General features: G+C 41.4%; 2 protein-coding genes across 2 annotated transcripts in view; one reads left to right on the forward strand and one right to left on the reverse strand.

Annotated features, from left to right (window-relative positions):
* The window catches only part of LHX4 (LIM homeobox 4), a 130789-nt gene extending 116762 nt beyond the window's left edge, over positions 1 to 14027 (forward strand). The window contains exons 3-6 of the mRNA XM_088447135.1: positions 1166 to 1368; positions 6679 to 6833; positions 8603 to 8771; positions 13139 to 14027. Of these exons, the coding sequence (XP_088303261.1) occupies positions 1166 to 1368; positions 6679 to 6833; positions 8603 to 8771; positions 13139 to 13497 (886 nt within the window). The 3' untranslated portion in view covers positions 13498 to 14027. The remainder of the gene's footprint in view (positions 1 to 1165; positions 1369 to 6678; positions 6834 to 8602; positions 8772 to 13138) is intronic.
* Positions 14028 to 20744: 6717 nt separating this feature from the next.
* The window catches only part of ACBD6 (acyl-CoA binding domain containing 6), an 85651-nt gene continuing 83295 nt past the window's right edge, over positions 20745 to 23100 (reverse strand). Inside the window, exon 8 of the mRNA XM_088447136.1 lies at positions 20745 to 21922. Within this exon, the coding sequence (XP_088303262.1) occupies positions 21732 to 21922 (191 nt within the window). The 3' untranslated portion in view covers positions 20745 to 21731. The remainder of the gene's footprint in view (positions 21923 to 23100) is intronic.

Below are 23100 nucleotides of genomic sequence, written 5' to 3' on the forward strand. Positions count from 1 at the left end.
CTGGACGCTCGTATAGCTGTGGGTCACCACCCACAGCATATACGAGCGTGCAAAAAGATGGTCGCGATGGTCTTGACCATCACTACCATCGGACTTGCGAGGGAAACCCTGCGGTCGGGTTTCCCAGCCGCAAGGCCAGGAGTGATTTTGGCTCTATCAGAGCCAAAATCACTCCCACTGACATCACTAGTGATGTCAGTGGGGCCGGCTTCAGAAGGTAGGCGTTCCCATGGGAACGCCTACGTCTGGCAGGCACGCCCACCAAAGGGGGCGTGCTGTCAATCAACATCGACAGCACGCCCCCTTTGGTGCGAGACCCGGAGCGATGGAAAGTCCTTCGCTCACCGGGTCTCGCGCATGCGCACGACGGAGCTCCCTCCGTCGTGTGCATGCGCAGTGGGGACCATCGACCCACTTGCGAGCGTACTGCCGCTCGCGAGTGGGTCTGAATGACCCCCAGAGTTCCTATCCGGATCAGACCCGGAATTCAGCTGGCGCCAACTTGGGATATTCCCAAGTCGGTGCCGCTCACACCGGAGTTGGGTCTGCATAGACCCGGCTTTCCCGGCATGAAAGTGGACGCTTGGAGATGACATCATCTCCAATCGCCACTGAAGACAGACCAATCGGCCGGCTAGCAGCGCACTCCAGGTCATCGTGACCCGGAGTGCGCTGTTCTCACAGCAGGGTTTCACGGGTTACCCCCGTGTTAAACCCTGCTAGTTACCTGGGTTGGATTGCCAGGTCACTCGACCCGACAATCCAACCCTCTCCCCTTTTACACCAGGGAGCTGCCTGGGTTAACCCTGCAAAAAACCCAGGTTTTAGCTCCGGTGTAAAAGGGGTATAACTGTATTGTGAAATAAGCTCTGTGTATTCACCCATATTATATTTAGACTGTATAATGCAGTGCAAATCTCGAATGCTATGACAAGGGTGGTGACAGAACATCTCCAATGTTGTTCAGCCAATAGATTTGGAGGAATATATAAAAATCGTCCCAAAGGAAAAAAGGTGGTTTTGTCCATAGCAAACGGATAAGTGTAATTTTTCTATTAGTTTAGAAAATGAAAACGCCTTACTCTTTGCCACCAATGCCGAACACAAGTTATAAATGTCTCCAATTGCCTTTCCCTGCTCTGTTATAATTATTTTTATTTTCCAGACGATTTGGAACCAAGTGTACAGCTTGCCAGCAGGGAATCCCCCCAACTCAGGTGGTACGGAAAGCCCAGGATTTTGTATATCATCTGCACTGCTTCTCCTGCATTATCTGTAGTCGACAGCTGGCCACCGGGGATGAGTTCTACCTCATGGAGGATGGCCGGTTAGTCTGCAAAGAGGACTATGAGACCGCAAAGCAGAATGGTAAGAAATGCTTCAAGCTCTTGTATAAGGATGTACACTTGTTTCTGCCAATGGAAAATTATAAAGGAGCAATTAGGCACTGTCACTACTTGCTAACATACAGGGCCTGATTCACTACGGATTGCAATTCAGCTTATACGCACGCAATGTAGTTGCTAATATCAGCGGGGATTTCATTTTGCAAGATGGGACTATTTAAATTAGCTGTTAGGTGTGAAGAAGGTGCATTTAGGGAAACAGTCCCAGATCTATGGGTAGGTGAACATATATATCTTTTTTTAATTCTCTGGTTGACAAGCGATGCAATTTGCACCTTCAGGTTTCACTTTTGGAGGATTTCAAGGCTGGGAAGTGGGCATGCACCTTGGAATGCACCATGCGGGAAAATAGGCACACTTGTGCAAATAAACAATGCGAAACCACATTCGCTGGTTAGTTAACAGTTGCAATCTTATGTTTCTTAATTATATGTTGCTGCAGGGGCGTAAGTTTATAGCTTGAGCCCAGAGGCGAGATAGTTGTTGGTGCCCCCCTCCACTCACATTCACTACCAACACCCCAGTCCCACCAGCATGCACACACACTTCTCCTAAATCACATTCACTACCAACACCCCAGCAGCACCCAGTCACACATTCCCTCCCCATTCACTTCCAACACCCCAGCAGGCAGCACCAAGATACACTCTCCTCCCCCTATGTTCACTGCCAACACCCAGCCTCTGCATTCACTACTAAAACCCTAGCAGCTCCCAGACACACTCTCTCCTAATTCACTGCCAACACCCCAGCAGAATCCACACACTCCCTCCCTGTATTCACTACCAATATGACCAGCAGTACCCAGATGCACACCCATTCACTACTAACAATCTAAAAGCACAGACACCCACTCCCCCCTACATTCACTGCCAACAATACAGCAGAACCCTATTACTAACACCTTAGCAGCACCCAGACACACACCCTTCCAACCTTGCATTCACTAACATCCTAGCAATTACCAGACACACTCTCCCCCCCTGCATTCACTAACACCTAAGAGCACCCAAGCACACTCTCCCCTCGCATTCACTGCCAACACTACAGCAGTACCCACTCTCTCCACCCCCCTGCTTTCTCTGCCATCAGCACTCACACTCTTCTCCATGCATTCACTAACACTCTAGCAGCACCAAGATACACACCCTCCTTCCCTGCATTCATTAACACCCTAACACTCTCCGCCCTGCATTCACTGCCAACACTACAGCAGCACCCAGAAACTCTCCCTACCCCCTGCATTCACTGCCAACACTACGGCACCCAGAAACTCTTCCCACCCCCTGCATTAAATGCGAACACCCCAGCAGCATCCATGCACACACCCTCCCTCTGCATTCACTAACACCCTAGCTGCACCCAGACACACACTCTACCCCCTGCATTCACTACTAACACCCAGAAACACTCTCCCACACAACAGCATAGGAAGTAGGTCCCATATGTGTGAGGGTGAAAAACCAACAGAGGAGGAAGGCCCTGTCCCTTTTATGTACACTGTTAATCAGGCTGCAGTCATTTGGGGCAAAGCAGGTGCCATGTCAGCAATCCCAGAAAATGGTGGCATGTTGGCCCTGTTTTTTGGGCATGCTGAAGCCAGGGGCTGCATTCTTGTATGCAGCTACACTGACTTCAGCTGCATGATAACACCGGCCATTCTGAGTAACCTGAAGGTTACTCAGATGACCGATGTTCAAGCAGAGTGATCCCATGCTGCGTTCCCGGATGCAGCAGCATAACACAGAAGCCGATAAGAGGCGTCTATTTACATAAAATGCCTCCCACGGCATTTGCATATTTTAGCACAGCAGTTGTGTCCAACCATGCTACTCTTGTGCAAATAACATACAACTCTGAATCAGGTCCATTGCTGCGGTTTCCTTGCTGGAGATCTGCCACTAGAGACCGGACTCTAAGGTGGGGGCACAAGGAGAGGGAGGACCAGGGCTCCCTGCTTATTCCTGCTCTGGGGTGCATAAATCAGAACCTTGAGCAATGGAGGAGGTCAGTGTGCCCCCTTCAGGGCTGGCGCCCAGAGGCGACTGCTTACCATCGTCTTCTGTATTTTGCCCGTGCTGCTGCCAGTTTTCATGCTGGTATGTGGTTAATAACAGAAAATTGCATTAAAACCTGCACTTCAATAACATGAGCTGAAGAACAATCTGTACAGTAACAAATTAACTTAGCACTATAGGGAACCAGTAGAATACCCAGCTAACAACATATGTAATTTTTGCTTTGGTCTTTGAAGCAAAAGCCTAGCACCTTGGTCTATCCACAGTTACAATGTGAGCAATCCAGATCTAAGGATTGCAAGTACCAAACTATGCCTGAAGGTATATATCAGGTCAATAGAGAAGTGAACCAAATAGTTTAGACCTACTTACTTTTTAAGATGATAATATCACTTTTTAAATGTTCTAAGTTAAATTTACCATTTTATTTGAATATACTAATATGTAAAAAGATTAATCAGCCAAATACTAAAGCATAGCTTCTTTGCCACCTAACACACACTTTGTAACAAGGCACGCATTATCTTACCTTTAAATAGTTCTGAGTATTGGATTGCATTATAATGTAATTAGCTTTTCATGACATCATCACTGCCAGCATCACAGTGGAGAAATTACTCAAGTTTTCTGTAAGTGGGCAAAGCTTCTTCCCAAATGTGCTATTTGTCATTCACAGTCCTAAAATGTTGTCAAAACTTTTTTTTTTTTTTTCCTGGATGCTAGAGATGAGCTGTGACGTAGACAGTTTTGGACTTTAAAAAAAAATTATTTACATAATTTATTGAAGACGTTGATCATAAATAAATCAGCTAGTATATCTTTTTTAAAGATAAAACATTATGCAAAAAATAAAGAACAAAAAGGGATTGCTATCACTCTTCCATTGAAGAGCCTCATATTATTGATCTCTTCCTTCAAAACCTACGGTGGTGCCTATGTGATCCCAGCCCCCATTTGCGAATTAGAGTTGCAATCCAATTCCAAACTTGCTCATTTTCAGGGAAAATGTTTATTTTAAAGTTATAATGTCAGGACATTAGGGCCCGATTCAGCAAGGAATGCAACTGCTAATGCGCATGCAATCGGCCGATTGTTGCATACTGTGCAAGCATCGCAGTGCCACTGTGATCACAGCAGCTACCCATCGCAGAGTGATTGACAGGAAGTGCTGTCTGTGGGTGGTGATGGGGGGGGGGGGGTGGGGGGGTCGGGGAAACGCAGGCGTGCCAGTGCATTTGAGTGTCGTTGCATGGGCGTGCATAAATTATCCACTGCAATGCCCTACACAGCCTGGGCCTCATAGCGTGCACTGAAGTTAGCAATTTAGCTCTGAGTAAGGTCAGAGCTTGTGCAATGTGCGTGAGGCTGCGATGGTACTCTATTATACTGATGCTTTCTCAGGTCTTGCTAAACATTACGGATGTGTAAGGTAAAGTGGGAGTCCTTATGTAGTGTTGCGGCGGCATTGCAATGACTTAGCATACTATCGCAGTTGAATTATGTGCGTAATCGCTATTGCATTCGCAGTTGTGATCTGTAATGAATCAGGCCCATAGTGCAGAACCCCTTGGATACCCCCCCCCCCAATGCATAATTAGGCATTTGGAAGTTTTCAATTAGCTTAATTGGCTAAAAAAAAAATGGCCTGAAGTCACCCCAAAATCTACTTTTTTTTTTTCATTAGTTTAGGCACCCCACATATTATTAAAGTATTTATTTTAATGAAAGATCGATTTTCAGTTTTTTTTGGAAAAAAAAAAACAGTGGCCTTAAATGAACACAAAATCACTTTTTTTGATCGACTTTTTTTTTTTGCATTTTTTTTTGTTTAATTCAATTGTGATTAAACGGGGAAAAAAAATATATAAAAAAATAGCTTTTTTTTTTAAATGTATAAGTCAGCCATTTCACACAGTCTAAAAACTTTGATTACTTTCCTTTTGCCCACTAATAGCCTTTTATATTATTTTGCTAATAAAGTTATCACTTTTTTGAGTTCCAGGATGGTCTCCCCACTTTTTTATGCACTTCTCCCATGTTTTTCTCTTGTACAAAAATAACACACACTTGCAGCGATTACCGCAAATACGCATTTTTAATTGGTTCTCGTACTTCTTGGTGCGCAGTTGTGCTGTGTTTGCGAGTTTTATAAAACAAACTTGCTTTTGCATACTCGCATCTAATTGAATTGACCCCCAAAGTGCGATACTTGTAACAGATTTTCAGAAGGTGGAACTATGGATGACTGTTCACAACTTCTCATATTTGCCCCTGATGAGCCGGCCAATCCAGCTACCGTGTTTCCCCGATAATAAGACACTGTCTTTTTTTTTTTTGGTCCAAAAACCACCATAGGGCTTATTTTCGGGGTAGGGCTTATGTTAATTTGGATATTTAATTTAATGTTGAATGCAGCCTGTGCTCTCCCTCCCCCCCCTGTTGTTGATTGCAGCCTCTGCCTCTCTCTCTCTCCCCCCCTATTGTTGAATAGTCTGTGCCTCTCCAGCCCGAACCCCCCCCCCACCACGGTGTTGATTGCAGCCATTTCCCACTTACCTTTTTACAATAAGAAGAATCGGGAGGCGGCTTCTTCATCCACGATCCGCGGCTCATCCGTAGTCCACCTTCAGAGGCGTGCCGTGACATCATGATGTCACGTGCGCTGACTCCAGCAGTCTGACTACAGTACCCATAAGCTGGTGGAGGAGCGGCCCGAGCGGTACTACATGCGGGGGGCGGAGCTAGCTAGTGTAGTGCAGGGACCCGTAAAAATTTGATTTTAATAGGTCTTACTTTCGGGGTAGGGCTTATTTTGGGCCATCCATCAAAACTAAGGATAGGTCTTATTTTCGGGGTAGGTCTAATTATCGGGGAAACACGGTAGGAGTGTTTTTCTTTTCTATTGTTCTTGCCATAGAGAATAGCTATTCTAATTTTCTAACAGTTCAGAGACCTGATGTTTCTGAACTGGCAAAATACAATTTGTTTGCAGCATTTAGCATACAAGGAAACATTTACAGTATGGACCACAAAATCTCTGGTACTGAGTGCACGGTTTTATTTTCCTTTAAATAAAGGCCCTATAATTATGGCATTTCCATTTTTGAGCATTGAAATAGCAAACATCTAAAAAGGTTGTATTTTTTTTTTAATAAAATAATGAATGCCTTTTGCTGTCAGTCTATTTTACATGAGTTTTCAGTCTTTGATCATCAGTGCAACCTAATAAACACCTCTGCCACTATTTTATCCAGATGACTCAGAGGGAGGAGCTAAAAGGCCTCGAACCACGATAACAGCTAAACAACTGGAGACATTAAAGAATGCTTACAAGAACTCACCGAAACCAGCCCGTCACGTGAGGGAACAGCTGTCTTCGGAGACTGGGCTAGACATGCGTGTTGTGCAGGTACTACTGTTGTAGGCAATTAACAGGATGAATAAATCATCAAATATTCAACTAACACAATGTTTAACCATCTATTAGCACCACTATGACAGTAATCTGAAATAAATTATTTATTTGCAGTATTGACAAATGCTGTCCCTAATAGAACATTTTGTGATCTGCTTGTTGGCTTTAGCAAATTCACTGACAATTTTGATCAATAAAATAATAAATACTAAAGGCCTGCATGTATTTCTTCAGGCAATTTTGGCTAGAATAGACAGAGTAATGTAGCGAAGTAGCTTTTGGCTTAGTGCAATGTGGCTTGTTGGCAATAGGGTCTGGTCAATGTGGTTATCTGGTAATGGGCATATCTGCCGACTGTCCCAGTTTTCTAGTGTCAAGATGTTTAGTCACTAAAAGGGGTGTGACAAAATATCCATGAGCCGGTTACAAAATGGGTGCAGTTGGATGGATCTGAGGATGGTTTATATTGATTGGGGGATTGTCTAATTTGCCCCAGATTTCTAATACTGTTTAAAATAGGTTACTTGCTGGCAGTAAGTCTGTATAATACAGCTGGACTTCATTAGAGTTATGTAATATACCTGGTAATGGTCTCTCATGGGAAAGAATGCCAACAGTAAAGCAACCCGAGACTATTCATGTGTGGGGTTGCTTCTCAGCCAAGGGAGAGGGCTCACTCACAATTTTGCCTAAGAACACAGCTATGAATAAAGAATGGTATCAAAATATCCTCCAAGAGCAACTTCTCCCAACCATCCAAAAACAGTTTGGGGACGAACAATGCTTTTTTCATCATGATGGAGCACCTTGCCATAAGGTAAAAGTGATAACGAAGTGGCTCAGGAACAAAACATCAAAATTTTGGGACCATGGCCAGGAAACTCCCCAGACCTTAATCCCATTGAGAACTTGTGGTCAAATCCTCAAGAGGTGGGTGGACAAACAAAAACCCACAAATTCTGACAAACTCCAAGCATTGATTAGTCAAAAATGGGCAGCCATCAGTCAGTATGTGGCCCAGAAGTTGATTGACAGCATGCCAGGGCGACTTGGAGAGGTCTTGAAAAAGAAGGGTCAACACTGCAAATATTGACTCTTTCCATAAACTTAATGTAATTGTCAATAAAAGCCTTTGACACTTATGAAATGCTTGTAATTTTACTTCAGTATACCATAGTAACATCTGACAAAAAGGTCTAAACACACTGAGCAATCTTTGTGAAAACCAATACTTGTGTCATTCTCAAAACTTTTGGCCATGGCTGTAGTATAATATGGTGGAAGGGGTCACTATGGGAAATGGAGGATGGGGCACATATTACATATGGCTCAGTTTGGCCTTATACTAACTGTAGGTGATGGCTTTTTTCCAAAACTAATACACGTTATGGTCCAGTCAATGACATAACCCAGCATATATCATCTACTATCTATTCTATGAGAAGTCTTAAATTATTGACAAGAAAATATTTTCTTTTGCTGGTACACTGGGAAGTATGTTGTATGATCTTACTTGGTTGCTGTTTCTCCTATAACTGCACCCACATTGTAATAATACAATAGAGGTTAGTTTTAAAAACTGGGGCAAAATCAGGTGCAGAAATGTGGGGAGAGCCCTGGCAGCCAGAGGTTTACACCCAAAAAAGACAGGTAGAATCTGATTGGCTGTTACAGGTGGCAGCACCTCTTTTGAACAGTTACCTAATCCACATGACACATTATGGTCGGAGAACTCAAACTAGTTTCTCTCTTCCCCACCTCAGGTCTGGTTCCAGAACAGACGCGCTAAAGAGAAACGTCTGAAAAAGGATGCTGGCCGGCAACGCTGGGGTCATTTCTACAAGAGCGTGAGGAAAACACGGGTAGGAAAGCCTGGGAAAGAAAGTTCTGCGGAAGACTGTGGAATAAGTGATAGCGAACTAAGTTACAGAGGTAAATATGATGTAGTCCTAACTTTCATGAAGAATCTGCCATGAGAACCACAGGTTGGCCAGAGCTGCCCTATGCACTCTACCTCTGACCTACACATCTTCCCATCCCTGGTAACCACCTCTCACCCACTCCTCTAAGATTACTTCTGTACTGCTCCCACTTATGGAGTACCATACCCCACTTGACCAGACAGACTACAAATGATCTCTCAAAACCCACCTCTTCACAACAGTCTATCCTTCCCCGCTTGATACTACACCCTCTGCATGTTCCACCAGCTCCAGTCCAATGCACAATACTGTCCCACTCAGCATGGTCTTCCTCCTCTAGACCAAAGGTTCCCAAATGCAGTCCTCAGGGCACCCCAACAGTTTATGTTTTAAAGATATCCATGGTTGAGCACATAGGTAGTTAAATCAAATTGATGGAGGTACTAATTAAATCACCTGTGGTTAAACTTGGATTTCCTTAAAACCTGGACTGTTAGGGTGCCTTGAGGAGAGAGTTTGGGAACCTATGCTCTAAAGCACAGGTTTTCAAACTTGGTTCTTAGGACCCCAAACAGTGCATGTTTTCCAGGTCTCCTCACAGAATCACAAGTGAAATAATTAGCTCCACCTGTGGATCTTTTAAAATGTGTCAGTGAGTAATGAATACACCTGTGCACCTGCTGGGTTACCTGGAAAACGTGATCCGTGTGGAGAGGGTTTTGAGAACCACTGCTCTAGAGTCTAGACAAATGGTTCTCAACTTCAATTCTCAATTACTTTATCACTAACAGGTCATGTATTGTGGATTTCTATAATCATGCTGCATGTTTAACTGGATTTATTTAATCCATTTCGTCCACCTGTATTGATGGACAGAAATCAATAAAACATGACCTGTTGGGAAAACTTGAGGGTTGAGTGCCACTGCTCTAGATTGTAAGCTCTCATTAGAAGAGACTACTCTACCTTTTGTCACGTTTGCATCACCTACTTCAGTGATTCCCAACCTCGGTCCTCAAGGCACACTAACAGTCCTGATTTTAGTGATATCCATGATTGTGAACAGATGGCTAAATCAAAATAACTGAGGTACTAATTAAGTCACTTGTGCTCAAGTATGGCTATCCCTAAAACCTGGACTGTTAGTGTGCCTTAAGGACCGTGGTTGGGAACCCCTGTCCTACTTCAACCTAGTCTATACTTGTTTTCTTTATATGTGCGATTGTAGATGATACGATTTATAACTGACTGTCCTGCACTGCAGAGTTTTTGGCAAGTTACGAATAAGTGATGATGATCAAAAGTGGTCTTGGAATAAACTTCTATGTGGTTAATTCTGTAACTCCACCATTACAGTCCACATTTTAAGGATATCCATGTTTGAGCACAGGTGACTTAGGCCCTCATTCAAAGCCGGACGCTCTGAGCAGAGCGCACGCTCTGAATGAGGGCCGTCCTCCATAATTATGGACCATCCTCCTGGACGCTCGTATAGCTGTGGGTCACCACCCACAGCCTATACGAGCGTGCAGGTTGATGGCCGCGATGGTCTTGACCATCGCGACCATCGCCACTGCGAGCCGGAGCCTGCGGTTGAGTTTCTCAACCGCAAGGCCCGGAGTGATTTTGGAAAGTCCTTCGCTCGTCGCGTCTGGCGCATGCGCACGACGGAGCTCCCGCCGTCGTGCGCATGCGCAGTGCACACCATCGACCCACTTGCGAGCGGACAGCCGCTTGCGAGTGGGTCTGAATCAGGCCCTTAATTAGTACCTCAGTCAAATTGATTTAACCATCTGGACTCAAGCAAGGATAGCCTTAAAACCTGGACAGTAATGGAAGAGTTTTGGAACCTCTGTTGTAAAACAATGGGAATTAAAAAAATACAAATAAAGAAAAAAACAACAACAAAAAAAAAAAAAACCAGAACAAGTGTTTTCTGGAGACCATAAAAAAAACAAAAAATAGATAAGTTAAATGACTCACCAATTTTAGATGATAAAATTTATGTAGCTTTAAAAGGGTCTTTTTTGTATAATATCAAAAACATTTGTGAAAATCCATGCTCAAATAAATGAAAAAATAAATATATTAAATGTTGAAAGCTTAAGAGGATATAGTCACCTTAAACTAATAAATCTTTTTTTTCATCCAGTATTCTTCCGATCCATCAAAGAGAACAGAATATAAAAATAGAACCTTTGTTATAAAATAGACAGAAAAATATAGTGCAGTGAATTTTAACAACCAAATGCAGTATACTGCCTGTTACAAGCAAGTGCTGGATTTTAAAAAGAGCACTGCAGTATACAGTATTTTATTAGTAACAGATAATCTGCTACAAAAAAATTATTTTTAACACTAGATTGCCAAAAATTTTATATAAAATAGATTTTCTTATACAAACACTTATTTTGTGGCTGCAAATTTATTTTGTGTATCACACAATTCTGTAGCGCTATAAAAAGACTATGTCCTCAAAAAAAGAATAGATTTTGCGTATCTGGGGTAATTGTTATGTAACTAAATTTATTTGTAGCTGATGACGAATTATGTGCAGGCATAGGGGTAAATTTACTAAAGGTCGGTTTGGCGTTTTTGGGAGAAGCACTGCACAAATCACTGATCTATGCAGTCTTCGTTAGGTTAAAAAGTTAAAGTATTACAATTAATTTTTTGAAACAAAAAAAAAAAAATGCATGGGATCCCTCCCAAATCAGTAACCAGTCCCGGACCTCTCAGCCTGTGCTGGTATTGGAAGATAGGGGAATAAACGGCGTGGGGTTCCCCTGTTTTCCAATAACCAGCAGCGGGCTGAAGCAGCTGGGATGATAATGCCACAGTAGGGGGACACACAGTGCGGCGTCCCCCTGCCATCACATTAACAGTCCCAAACTGGTCAGCCCAGGGCTGGAATTCCTTGGAAAGTGGGGACCCCCCAAAAAATGTGGTCCCCCCTTCCAAGGAACAACCATTCCTGAGCTTTTCAGAACCAAAACAGACAGTTAGTAAATTTACCCATTATACTTAGTTATGTAGACAAAAATTACTGGATTGCGAAATGGCACCCCGTAGCAATGTATAGGTTTAATACATGTGAGCTGACCCTACTCCAAAAAATTTGCACTTCAATATTTCATAATGTTTGTGGTTGACTAAAAATCAAGTCCAGCAACAGCTGGAATGCTGAAATATGCCCTTCATTTTAAGAAGTGCAAAGCAATTCACAGAGCCTAAAAGTTACAGTGAATTATGGAAGTTCATGCTCTGTTGTTATGAAATATAGTGCATTGTAATGAACTTTGTATTTGTCAGCGGCTTTCCAGAGCTGCAAGAAAGTTGTAGCCACAGCAGAGCTGACAGCCATCGGTAGTTACAACATCCTCTCCATCTCCAGTAAATACCTGAGTAGTATTCCCTGCAGTCCATTTGTCAAACACGGCCGTGAACTAGGCAATTGATCAAATAAATAAGGACGCAGAAGGAGCATTAATCATACCTCTAGTTCAGCCATCAACTGGTTTATGATGATTTTTGTGTGTTTGGAATATTAAACAGTTTATAATTCTAAGATGCTGCCTATTATTTTATATCAGACTAATTTTTTCATTATATCTATGCTTTAGTGTACTATAAAGAAGATCTTTATACTTTTACTTGTCATGTTTAATGATACACGCCTGCACTGGGTTCTAGCCACCAGCCAACACGTACTACCAGGAAACAAATTATTTTTCAGTACAATTTTTTACTTACAGAAAGATTTTTATATTACTTTATTGAAAGATGACTTTATATTCTATACAATAAATGTAAAAATAGAGGTTAATGTCTGTATGTAAATATGTTTATAGAATGCATGGTGGTCATTTAGTAGTGGGTCTTTCCACATAGCCTGTATGCTTGTCTGTCTCCAACCCAGCTTTACCAGCGGACCAGTACATTTGATAGAAAGTCCCAATTCACTGCTATGATAGTGCTCTGTCAAGTGTACTGGTCTGCACAGTGTAACAGCTTTGAAACAGATAAGTTAAATAAAACAAGTCAAGGTGTTGCCCGTAGCAAACAAATTCCAGCCATTCTATATTTAGTATTGTCTATAAAATGATACATAGCTATGGACAACTAATCAGATTCTAGCTGTCCACTTGCCCTCTTTAGAAGGGTAGATAAATCTCCCCATAGATCACAGTTGTGGATCATTGTGTTGTCCATCACTTCTTACAATTTTTCCCTACCTACATTCATTCGACCATACACAAGCTATCTAAATACCTTGATGTTTTTTTTCCCTCTATCCTTTCAACATATTTATGAAAGCAATGTGCATAAACTAGCATTAGATTCTCATTGAATATCATATTATTCTTTTTCAACCAGATGAACAGATATTGTCTGAGCTGGGATCCACAGCTGGAATTTACAATGCAGGAGACCTTGTGAGTGTGCCTCTGGTCAATGGAGGTTTCACAATAGATGCAACGGGACAGTCCTATCAGGATCTTCATGATGGCAGCCCCTATGATATACCACAGTCACCATCTTCTATCTCATCCCTCCCATCCCATGGGTTGCCATACAATATGGACAATGCAGGAGGGCTTCTGACCCACCCTCCTCTGCGAGCACTACCAGCCGCTCCCACCTCTGACATCTCAACAGAAAGCAGCATGGGCTACCCAGATTTCCCCACTAGCCCGGGTTCCTGGTTAGATGAGATGGACCACCCTCCATTTTAAATGGGGAAAAAAAAAAAAAACAAGGATTGAGATTAGACCTACTAGACGATCACAGAGTTTGCCAAACTCTGCAGACACCATACTCAGCCTTTGGAAAGCTCTTAAATCACATGCTCACTCATTCAGGCGAGTCCTGCAAAACTGATGCAAATTGCACCAACCACACCGTGATAGAACTGCAGTTGGTGATGTAAGGTGGAGGAGCCCTCACAGACAATGGTTGGAAAATCAATGTATTGATATGAAAACAGAATGTTTGCACTTTTGTGGGTCGTGAATCTCCCTACCTAATCCTGGGGGATCAACAGACAAGTTTTCCCACACTACTCAACTCCTAAATGTCCATGCTCCTGAGTACTTCTGTCATCTTGCTACATGAGAATGGATCCTCCCGACAATACTACTGGCCTACGTATAATGCATAGACCATTAGTCTGACATGCAACCGACAATCTATACCCATTATGATGCAGCATTTGTTTTGGGGCAGGTTCTTAGGTTTCTGAATAAATGAAATAGTGAGATGAAAATATCTGAGTATTATCTCATTCCCCACTAATAAAATCTGCAACACATCCTTATTGTGATCTATAAGCTGCTATTGAGCCTTGATGAACATCACAGAGTTGAGCATCACTGCTGACAATTGACAGACTGCAGTGATCTTATTACATGGATCAGAGATGCTTGTTTGTAGCGCAGACAGGAGACTAGTTATCAATAACAAACAGAATATTAAAGACTGGTTGCAGCATTGTCAAGAAAGATAAATGAAATCTCTTTATCCAGAAACTAAGGCAACAGGTAAAACCATTCACTAATAGCAGGGAATTGTTACAATAACACTAAGGGCCAAATAACCCGCGTTTAACAATACCCGGTGCAATCACTAGATATAAAGCAGAAATGAGTTTAAAAGGCAAGACCAACCTTGTTTTACCTTTAAATCTAGTGACAATCTCACCAGAATTGTGCAGGCTCCTGCAAATCGCAATCTATTACATTTGGCCCTAAGCTCAAACTTAATGCTCTTGTAAAGTATTTAAGTTATCTTTTTTCTTGTGACTCAAAACATTAGAACAAAATAGCAACACTCAGTAGTTTCCACTCATTCTCCCATATCGTTCTAGAATAGGGGTATTCAACATGCGGTTCTCCAGCTGTTGTGGAACTACATATCTCTACATGCATTGACACAGTTTTAGCATGCCCTAATAGTGAAACTGTGGCAGGGCATGCTGGGATGTGTAGTTCCACAACAGATGGAGAACCGCAAGTTGAATGAATACCCCTGTTCTAGACTATCATTGTGATTATCTTCTGTACAGCTGATCGTTATCATGGTTTCTTCAAGCACCTCATCAGCAGCAGTCACTGGATTGTGGGCTCTATATAAACATATTTAAATTAAATAAACTGATTAATGATAGGGAAACTTTTAGGCAATGTTCCCTGGAAGAAATATTTAAATATGCAACTCCAAAAAAAAGGTGGTCTTCTGGAAAAACAGCCAAAATGATGTTTAGTGTGAGCAGAGACCAGGACTATGCGCTAACATCCTGTGAGAAGTACATGGTCTATCCTCCATTTGGAGAGGCTTATTTGCATAAAATTCTCAATAACTTTAAATAAAAAACTTTTCACCCAACAACCTGCCCACTTCTCCCATCCAACACAGGAAAACTCTCTCTCTAATATATATCTGATTTGCAAAATGTATTTATATACGGGGCTGCTGATGTACCATCAAATGGACTCAGATTCCATATATTTTTTTTACCTTCGATATTCCATTTGAACACTTTCCTAAAGATGTGAGGATTGACTTCAGGTCTGTAATGTAACGGAGTAGTTGTGCTCTATTACACATTACTGCGGAGGAACAATGAAAGATTAATTTTACCTTTTTGCTTCATACACAAAAAGTAAAATTTTGGGACTATGAGATAACTTTTAAGAATTACTGTGTACGGACCAGAAGCACCATCACCTCTGTAGCAATTGGCTACTGCAATTTATTACACTAAAATACTGGTAATTAATATTTGAAACTAAATAAAGGAAGATATAAGTAGGATGAAAAATTATTTAATTTTAAGAAAAACAAATAGCATTATCTATTTAACAGGACCTAATATATTTAAATTATTGATCATGATAAGTCCTCTTTCACAATACTATTGTCCTACTTCATGGTACAATTAGTTGACTTCCATCTATCCCAATGTCCAGCCTTTAATAGGACACAGTGGGAGAATCTGAGACTGACATAACTTACTTAGGGGTCTAGTTACTAAGCAGTGTTAGGAGACAGAGTGAAAAGTGATAAGGTACCAACCAATCAGCTCCCAACTGTCACTTTTCAAACACAGCCTGTGATATGGCAGTTAGGAGCTGATTGGCTGGCACCTTATCACTTTTCACTCTGTCTAACACTGTTTAATAAATAGACCCCTTAGTGTAATTGCACATGTTCTTACAGATATACTCATACAAAAGGCACATGCTGCCATTAAGCAGGTTCTGAAGGTGTAACATAATTCATACATCCATCATTGGCTGAAACAACACAAAGCCCGCAATCAAATGTGCCATGCTCCTCGTATTAATCTGACCTTTTTCATTTTTCTCTCCCCATGTGGCTTTGTCATCCTGTGTTTCATAGAATGCTGAAAAGTGACGCTGGAATGCCTCTAGTTCAAGCATCAAACATTTGAAATACAGAATTCAACCAGACGCGTTTCATCCGATAGGTTTGCCTGTCAAACTTACTAATTTAATTCTCACTGAATTAACCTGGGTTTAATTCATTGCTATAAAACAGACCTTGAAGGCACCCACACATTTCCCCTCATTGTTTGATGACTGGGAGAATGCACCAAGCACAGCATTGTGATGAATGGTAAGGATGCAGTTTTACTGCAGAAATCCATACATTTACATCTCTTAGTGAAGTCTTGAATTACTGCTCTTGCATTAATCATTTTCTCCACTGGATCCCAAACATTTAAGTTTTACTAGCACATTACCAACTTAACATCTCAATGTGCCCTTCCCAATCCTGGCCTAGCACAATCTTGCCTACTCGCACAACTACCCACATTTAACAGAGCTTCTTCTGCACAGAATTGTCCCTACATATTAAACCGCATACATTATATTTAATTATTGGTTTAACCAAAACACCACATTCAAAACCACTTTCATGGATATGTATTTGGGCTTACTAAGATGAGCAGTTAATGAGAGTTAAGTAGCAATCTTCTCATCAAATGATGTGCCATCCGAGAACCACTCTATCATGCAGGCCTCAGGATTCTATGGGTTCTGCTGTTTAGAACAGTTCTGGAATATGCTCGTGAGCATTGATTGCAAAGATATGAAGGACACTGTATATTCCAGCTGTGAGGACTGATCACAGCTTTTTCTAGAGGCTTGTAGGTAGCAGGATGGTTAAAAAAAACAAAAAATAAATACCCCTACCTGTGTGATGAACCAAGCAGTTTGCTATCTGTGACTCTTGCCTGATCCAATTCTCTCAGTAACCGCTCCACTGAAGGAGCCTTGAGCACTGATATGTAGAATATGTAAGCCGGATAATATTTCTACCGCTTTTTACATTTTCTAATGTAGTGAAAAGGGGGAAACTGAAAGTAATGCACTAAATTATCATGGAAACAGGATTCAGGGGTCAATTCAATTAGCCGCAGAAAGTGTGGCATATGTACCGCCTGGACTCACAGATTTTGTTTTGTAGGACCACGGAGTCCAGGACAAGATCGGGCTGCGAGTTGAAGTGCCGTTGGCATCGTTAAGGCGGCAACTCGCCCCCTCACTGCTAATTGAATTGACCCATATAAAAGGTCAAACCACTTTAAAAAAAAGTGACCTAAAATGCAGCCATACAGGTCACATGAACCAAGGTTTTCCATAAACATCAAAATCTACAATTTTACTTGCATTTTAAAACCTCTTATATCAAACAATGTATTTAAAATGCAAGTAAAAACGATTAAGAATGATCCCCTTTTGAGCAGTGGGAATGGATGTGCTCCGTACGCACCCAGGCACATTCCGCGGCGATCTGCCTTCTTTTAAGGTGTCTTCATGTTCAGACATTGACGAGTTTGCACAAAGTGTCGGCTTTCCTGAAAGTGTATATATTGTACAGTCCATGCAGTGAAAGTCTTGTGATGTATTTATTGCCATGTGTCTGAGAAAGCCCCATATGTGTATACACTGTGTAAATAAAACTCCGCCTTCTTAATAAGTTGCGTCTTTGCTTGTATATAAGAGCTCATACAATAGGGGAGATTTACTTACCGGGTAAGTGCAATTTCACCAGCCCACATGGATTGTAGTGCGTTTATGGGCGTAAACAGTGCAATTTAACAAACAGCATAATTTCAACCTGCCATCCTCATTTTAACACATGGAGAAAATACAAATCTTAAAGGTTTTGACCTATAACATTGGAAAAATTAAATCTGCCCCCTTAACATTACAGGTAAAGCATGATCTTAAGATGGCTATGTATAAATCAAGGTCAACTAGGAGATCTATGTATAGCATATAGGTTTAACATTTACAACACACAAGGATTAAATAAAAAACATGATGAAAACCTCACTACCCCACTCCCAATCCAAAAAAGGTCCTGACCCAAAAATGGCAAAACCCAATACAATGAACAAACAGGGCAGACAAGCATTATTGTGTACAGAGTAACAGCCCTATACACACACAAGGGAAAGTGCAGGCTTAAGTTAATAGAAACGTAGGTTAAAGAAAGCAGGTGAAAAAAGCAAAGCTACTTGCTCTCTCCTGATGATCAGCACAATCAATGTGTCTGGCTTCTCTAACCTAACCACAGTGGTCTATTCAGGTGACAGGTAGAATGGACAACGGCATCCACATTAACCGTTATGTTAGTATATCAATGTATTAGGGGGGGGGCTAAAGTTACGCATGTAATGCAGAACTCTACAGGCTGTTAGCCAGTCAAAAGGCCTAAACCAAACACCTCTGTTGCTGAGCACAATAGTGGTTAATAGCATGTGGAAAAAGCATGGTGGTACTCTACGGCAGAGAGCCAAGTCTAGCTGCATGTGTCATATACAACCTGTTTACAGTTTTCAAAGAGTCCGTGTTTAAGCACAAAGCAATGTGGGTAGGTTTTATTTTTCATATACCATAAGTTATCAGTGAACGGTCAACTTTAATCTGCTCTTTATTACTGTATGACTGCATGTATAGGCAAAGGGAGCAAGCAATGCTTATAGTCCATCAAAGACAAACCTTTGTCTAAGGGATGCTGTTATGTAATGACTTTAATTTTGGGGACAAAATGTTATCCTGGAGTAAACTGGAGAAAGACTATTTTGTAGCTGCAAGATAAGTTGGCTTGTTATTAGCAACTGATCCTAGAGGAAAGGCTGCTATCAGCAGCAGGAGCGCAGTACGCAGCCCAGGCCAAGACCAGGGATTGTGCCAGCACAAAACACTAAGAAGGTCCAGAGAAGGATAGTGATGCTGTATTATAACCATTTACATTGCAAAAAATGTGTTACGCTCAATAAGATCAGATCACAGACTGATTATCAGCAATGCACTGTAAGATCACTGGAGTTGGTAACATTTTTGGAGTAAATTTATAAACCGGTCAATATCTACGATGTTGAATAGTCAAGTCGGTCCATGGAAGTGTAATCTATAAACCGTGGTAATAAAACATGTAAAATTCTGAGTGCCACTATTTTCCTAAAACACCAACTTTTCTAACTCTATACTGTAGTAACATTAAATACAGTGATTTGTAAAATGTCTGGGAATGAGCATTAGAGTGCGATCATCATGTGGTCTCACGTCAGTAACCAGGGTGAAAGACCGTCTTAGTGTTTGGAACCTTACGAGCCAATAGGCAGATTCAGCACTCCCCCTCCCCTCCCTGCACTGCAGATGCCGGTCGCAGCCTCTCTCTGGGTTTTATTTATATCATATTTTTTAATCATTTTAACATTTAATGCTCCTCAATTAAAGTGTTTTTAGAGTGGATCCAGCTTAAATTGTGCATTAAGCACTTTGGTTAGCGGTAGTTAAGGGAAAGGAGAGGGATTACAGTTGAGCATGTGTGCGTGTCAGAGTATATATACGCGTAGAGAGCTCCGCTGTAAAGCAGATTAGGCTGCGGCATTTGCAATGGTTAGGGCAGCTCACAACTCGCATGCATATGGCATGGGAGAAGACTTAACCCTTTCATTGGACGCAGCAGTGATGCATGGCTACATCCTGCAAACCTCTGTGACATGGGAATTTACTTTACATGTGCAGTGCTCAAGTTACCTTAAAAAGACAGAGCAGTAAGGTCACTTAGAACACTAGTGGGCAGAGAAGCAGGAGGAGGACCTGTACATCAAAAATATGATTTAAAAAAAAAAAAAAGTGAAACTGCAGGTCTATGCTTCATAGAATGTATGTATTATCTCAACATGCTCAAGTAAAACATCAGCGGAGATGTGGTCACTATGAAGAACAGGACATTAATGGGGTTTGCTACAATTATTAGCTATTTCACCAGATTTACATATCAAGCTTTGAGACTACAAGCCCGACAGGCAACGACTTGTGCAAAGCTTCCCATCTAAATCTGATCAGTTATACGTGCAAATATTACTCCTTATACCTTCAACCCAGAAACCACCAGCCTCAATAGCTATGGCAGATTAGCACAATCATCTTACTCACTTAAGAAGCCCAAGCTTGTTGTCTGCTACTATACAAACATGTAATAAATAACACACGGTAGACAATCTGCTTAATACATAGATCAGCTTTTCCGAGGTATATACAACATTAAATATGTAGAGCAAACGAGGTACTGAAACAAAGGTGCAAATTTACATAGCATCGCTTTGCTAAGCCGCTGTGTCCTCAGCAGTTTAGGCCACTAGATTTAAAGAGCAATAGTATAAAATACAAAACCAGGCATGTGTGGCATTTAATATTATTGCCCCTTTAAATCCAGCAGCTGAAATTCAAGCTTTGAAAAGCCGCGCTTAGTAAATTTACCCCAGAGACTTGTAATTAGGCTGGCTTGCTGTAAGCCATGTACTCACGGATATGCAAAATGAACACATCTAAACTGATCTGTAACGTCCCATGTATTGCTATTGTGCAATGAGAGGTCCCAAAACACATGCAAAGCATATGGCATTCCAACGCAGATGTGTAATGAAAAAGTAAGTTAGTTGACATTTATATCAAAGGGTATTTATTAAGAAGTTGAATAACATACATGAAAAATGGAAGATCTTATACCATTACTATGTCCTTTATACTGGCCAGCAGATAGCCAATATTAGGAGGAGGTGCTTGCCTACCGAATACGCTTTCTCTGCAGGAATGGAGTGTGTGGCTTTACCTGCACCAGTTCACATAAGACACCGTAACTGCTCATAATGGAGTATGTAGGCAATGCTTTACTTTCAGACATAACCTCAGAGCAATGCCAGGTTAGTACTGAACATTGTACTTTATCTTTGTGCCTTCAATGTAAAAAAGGTCAAGTGAGGGTTTTAGTAAAACTTAAAAAAATAAAATAAAATAAGGGGGTATCCAAAGTAAATTAGAATTCAGTGGCCAGTCTGTCAAACCTACAGGCAGAATAACCTTATGGAGTCTGGGAATATGTGTACCCAGAATCTATTCAGCTCAATACTCTCAAAATTTGGGCACCAACAATATATTCTTTTAAAGCACATTGGCGACCTGGCTCCAGTTATGTCCAGCACTACTTTCAAACATCATTTCAGAGACACTTGTGCTAATACACATCTGTGTCAAAAACATAAAAAAAATAAATAAATACAAAACGTGTGTGTATGGGAATATAGGGTGTATGCCCTGTATGACCATGCATATAGTAGACTTGCATTAATTCCCATCTGAACCGTCAACTGTACTGGCTAAATGCAGTAGGATCATCGAGTGGCCAAAGTTCCTAGTAACCCTTACAAAGTGTAGGAGGGGTGTCTGTGACTGGCGTATCATGAACATTGAGGCTACAGAACACTGTATTTTAAAAGAAGATTAAATCACAACATCCATTAATTTGAGTTTAAACGTCTAAAAGTGGCACACACACAAAATGTATGGACATCATTGACACTCTATTGCTCATCAAATTTTAACAAAAACACTTTGAAAAGGCCAAAAATAAACTTGCATTGTGAGCTTTATTTTGGAATTTCTAAAAGGCTTGGTGGCTTGTCATGTTCCCCAAATGTGGCGTGCTGCTTTAACATATCTGAAATTTCTTTGTTGTCTGTGGCCTCGTGTGGCTGAAAACCATCGTTGTCCACAAGAGAAGGGTCGGCACCATGGTCCAAGAGGAGATCCACTATGTCCGTGAACTCGCAAGCAGAGGCTGCATAAGGGAGAAAGTACTTTATAAACAATACTACACAGCCCAATTGATGATCGAGCATTCCAAAGAAAAAGGGAGAACTCAAAGCTGCAAACTGCCTCAATATGCTGCATCTTTTTTATTACTACCCAAACATCAGGCGGGAGGGCCACATTACCCAAAGCATGCTGTAAACAATGTTTGCATATTCAAAGGCATTTGCTAAAGATGTAATACCTAAATTGAGCCTTAACAATTAATATAAGGCAGGTGTAACACAAAAATCTTTTGCCCCAAATATGGTTCTCTTATTGCTACAAAGAGCAATGTTTTGGGGCAGATTTTCAGACTTTGTATTTAATGTAATGTAGAAGAGATTCAATCACCAGCATGTGTCCCATGTGCGCTTGCAGTGTATGGGTCTACAATGTGATCAGTACTGTTACACAGCACACGCTATGAAAGTTGCAGTGGTTCATGAGGAGTTATATATAGATATATTTGTGCTGCCCGGTACATAATGCTCTCTAGATGACATCTTTAAAAGGCTCCTCAAATATCATTGCAACAATTTTTTGGAAAGTAATTTGGTTTCCCCTAAGCAACACAGGCACTTTAAAATCCTGATTGAACTTCTTTTCACAGTGATGACAGGAGAGATGTATATGGTCTCCTCCCCTGAGCCAGATGGGGACTGGGCTGATTTCAACCTCTCTCACCACTTGCGAAAGAATGATTTCCACTGGGAGATCCTGGTTATAGTATTTTATACCCCTTTTTCAGGGCATCTCGAGAATAGAGGCGGAACCTAGAGGGAGGGGAACTGAATACTGACCTTGGATAGTCAGAAAAAAGAAAGACAGATTTATAACCATTTTATGGGGTGCCTGACCTTTGCTATTACCACTTGCTGTAAGGTTACGGATAACTCATGAGAATGAAGCTGCCCAGCACATAAAGAGTTTAGGGACAGGCAGATGTTACTTTTAGGTTCGGCTGCAGACAGACCTCCGATCCAGAGCAAAAAGACATATTAATGAGAAATTCCCCCCAGAGACAGTTTTAGATCATAAGAACCAAGTAACAATGGTTCACATCTCTAAACCCACAAAGTTATATTTTCACTAATTCCCCTCCACAAAACGCTGTGTGTACTGGACACAGGTACTTAAACTAGTCTAGAAAATGGTTTCCACGAA

This window comes from Taudactylus pleione, unplaced genomic scaffold (genome assembly GCF_031769625.1).
Source record: "Taudactylus pleione unplaced genomic scaffold, aTauple2 ptg000421l, whole genome shotgun sequence".
Classification (NCBI taxonomy): Eukaryota; Metazoa; Chordata; class Amphibia; order Anura; family Myobatrachidae; genus Taudactylus; species Taudactylus pleione.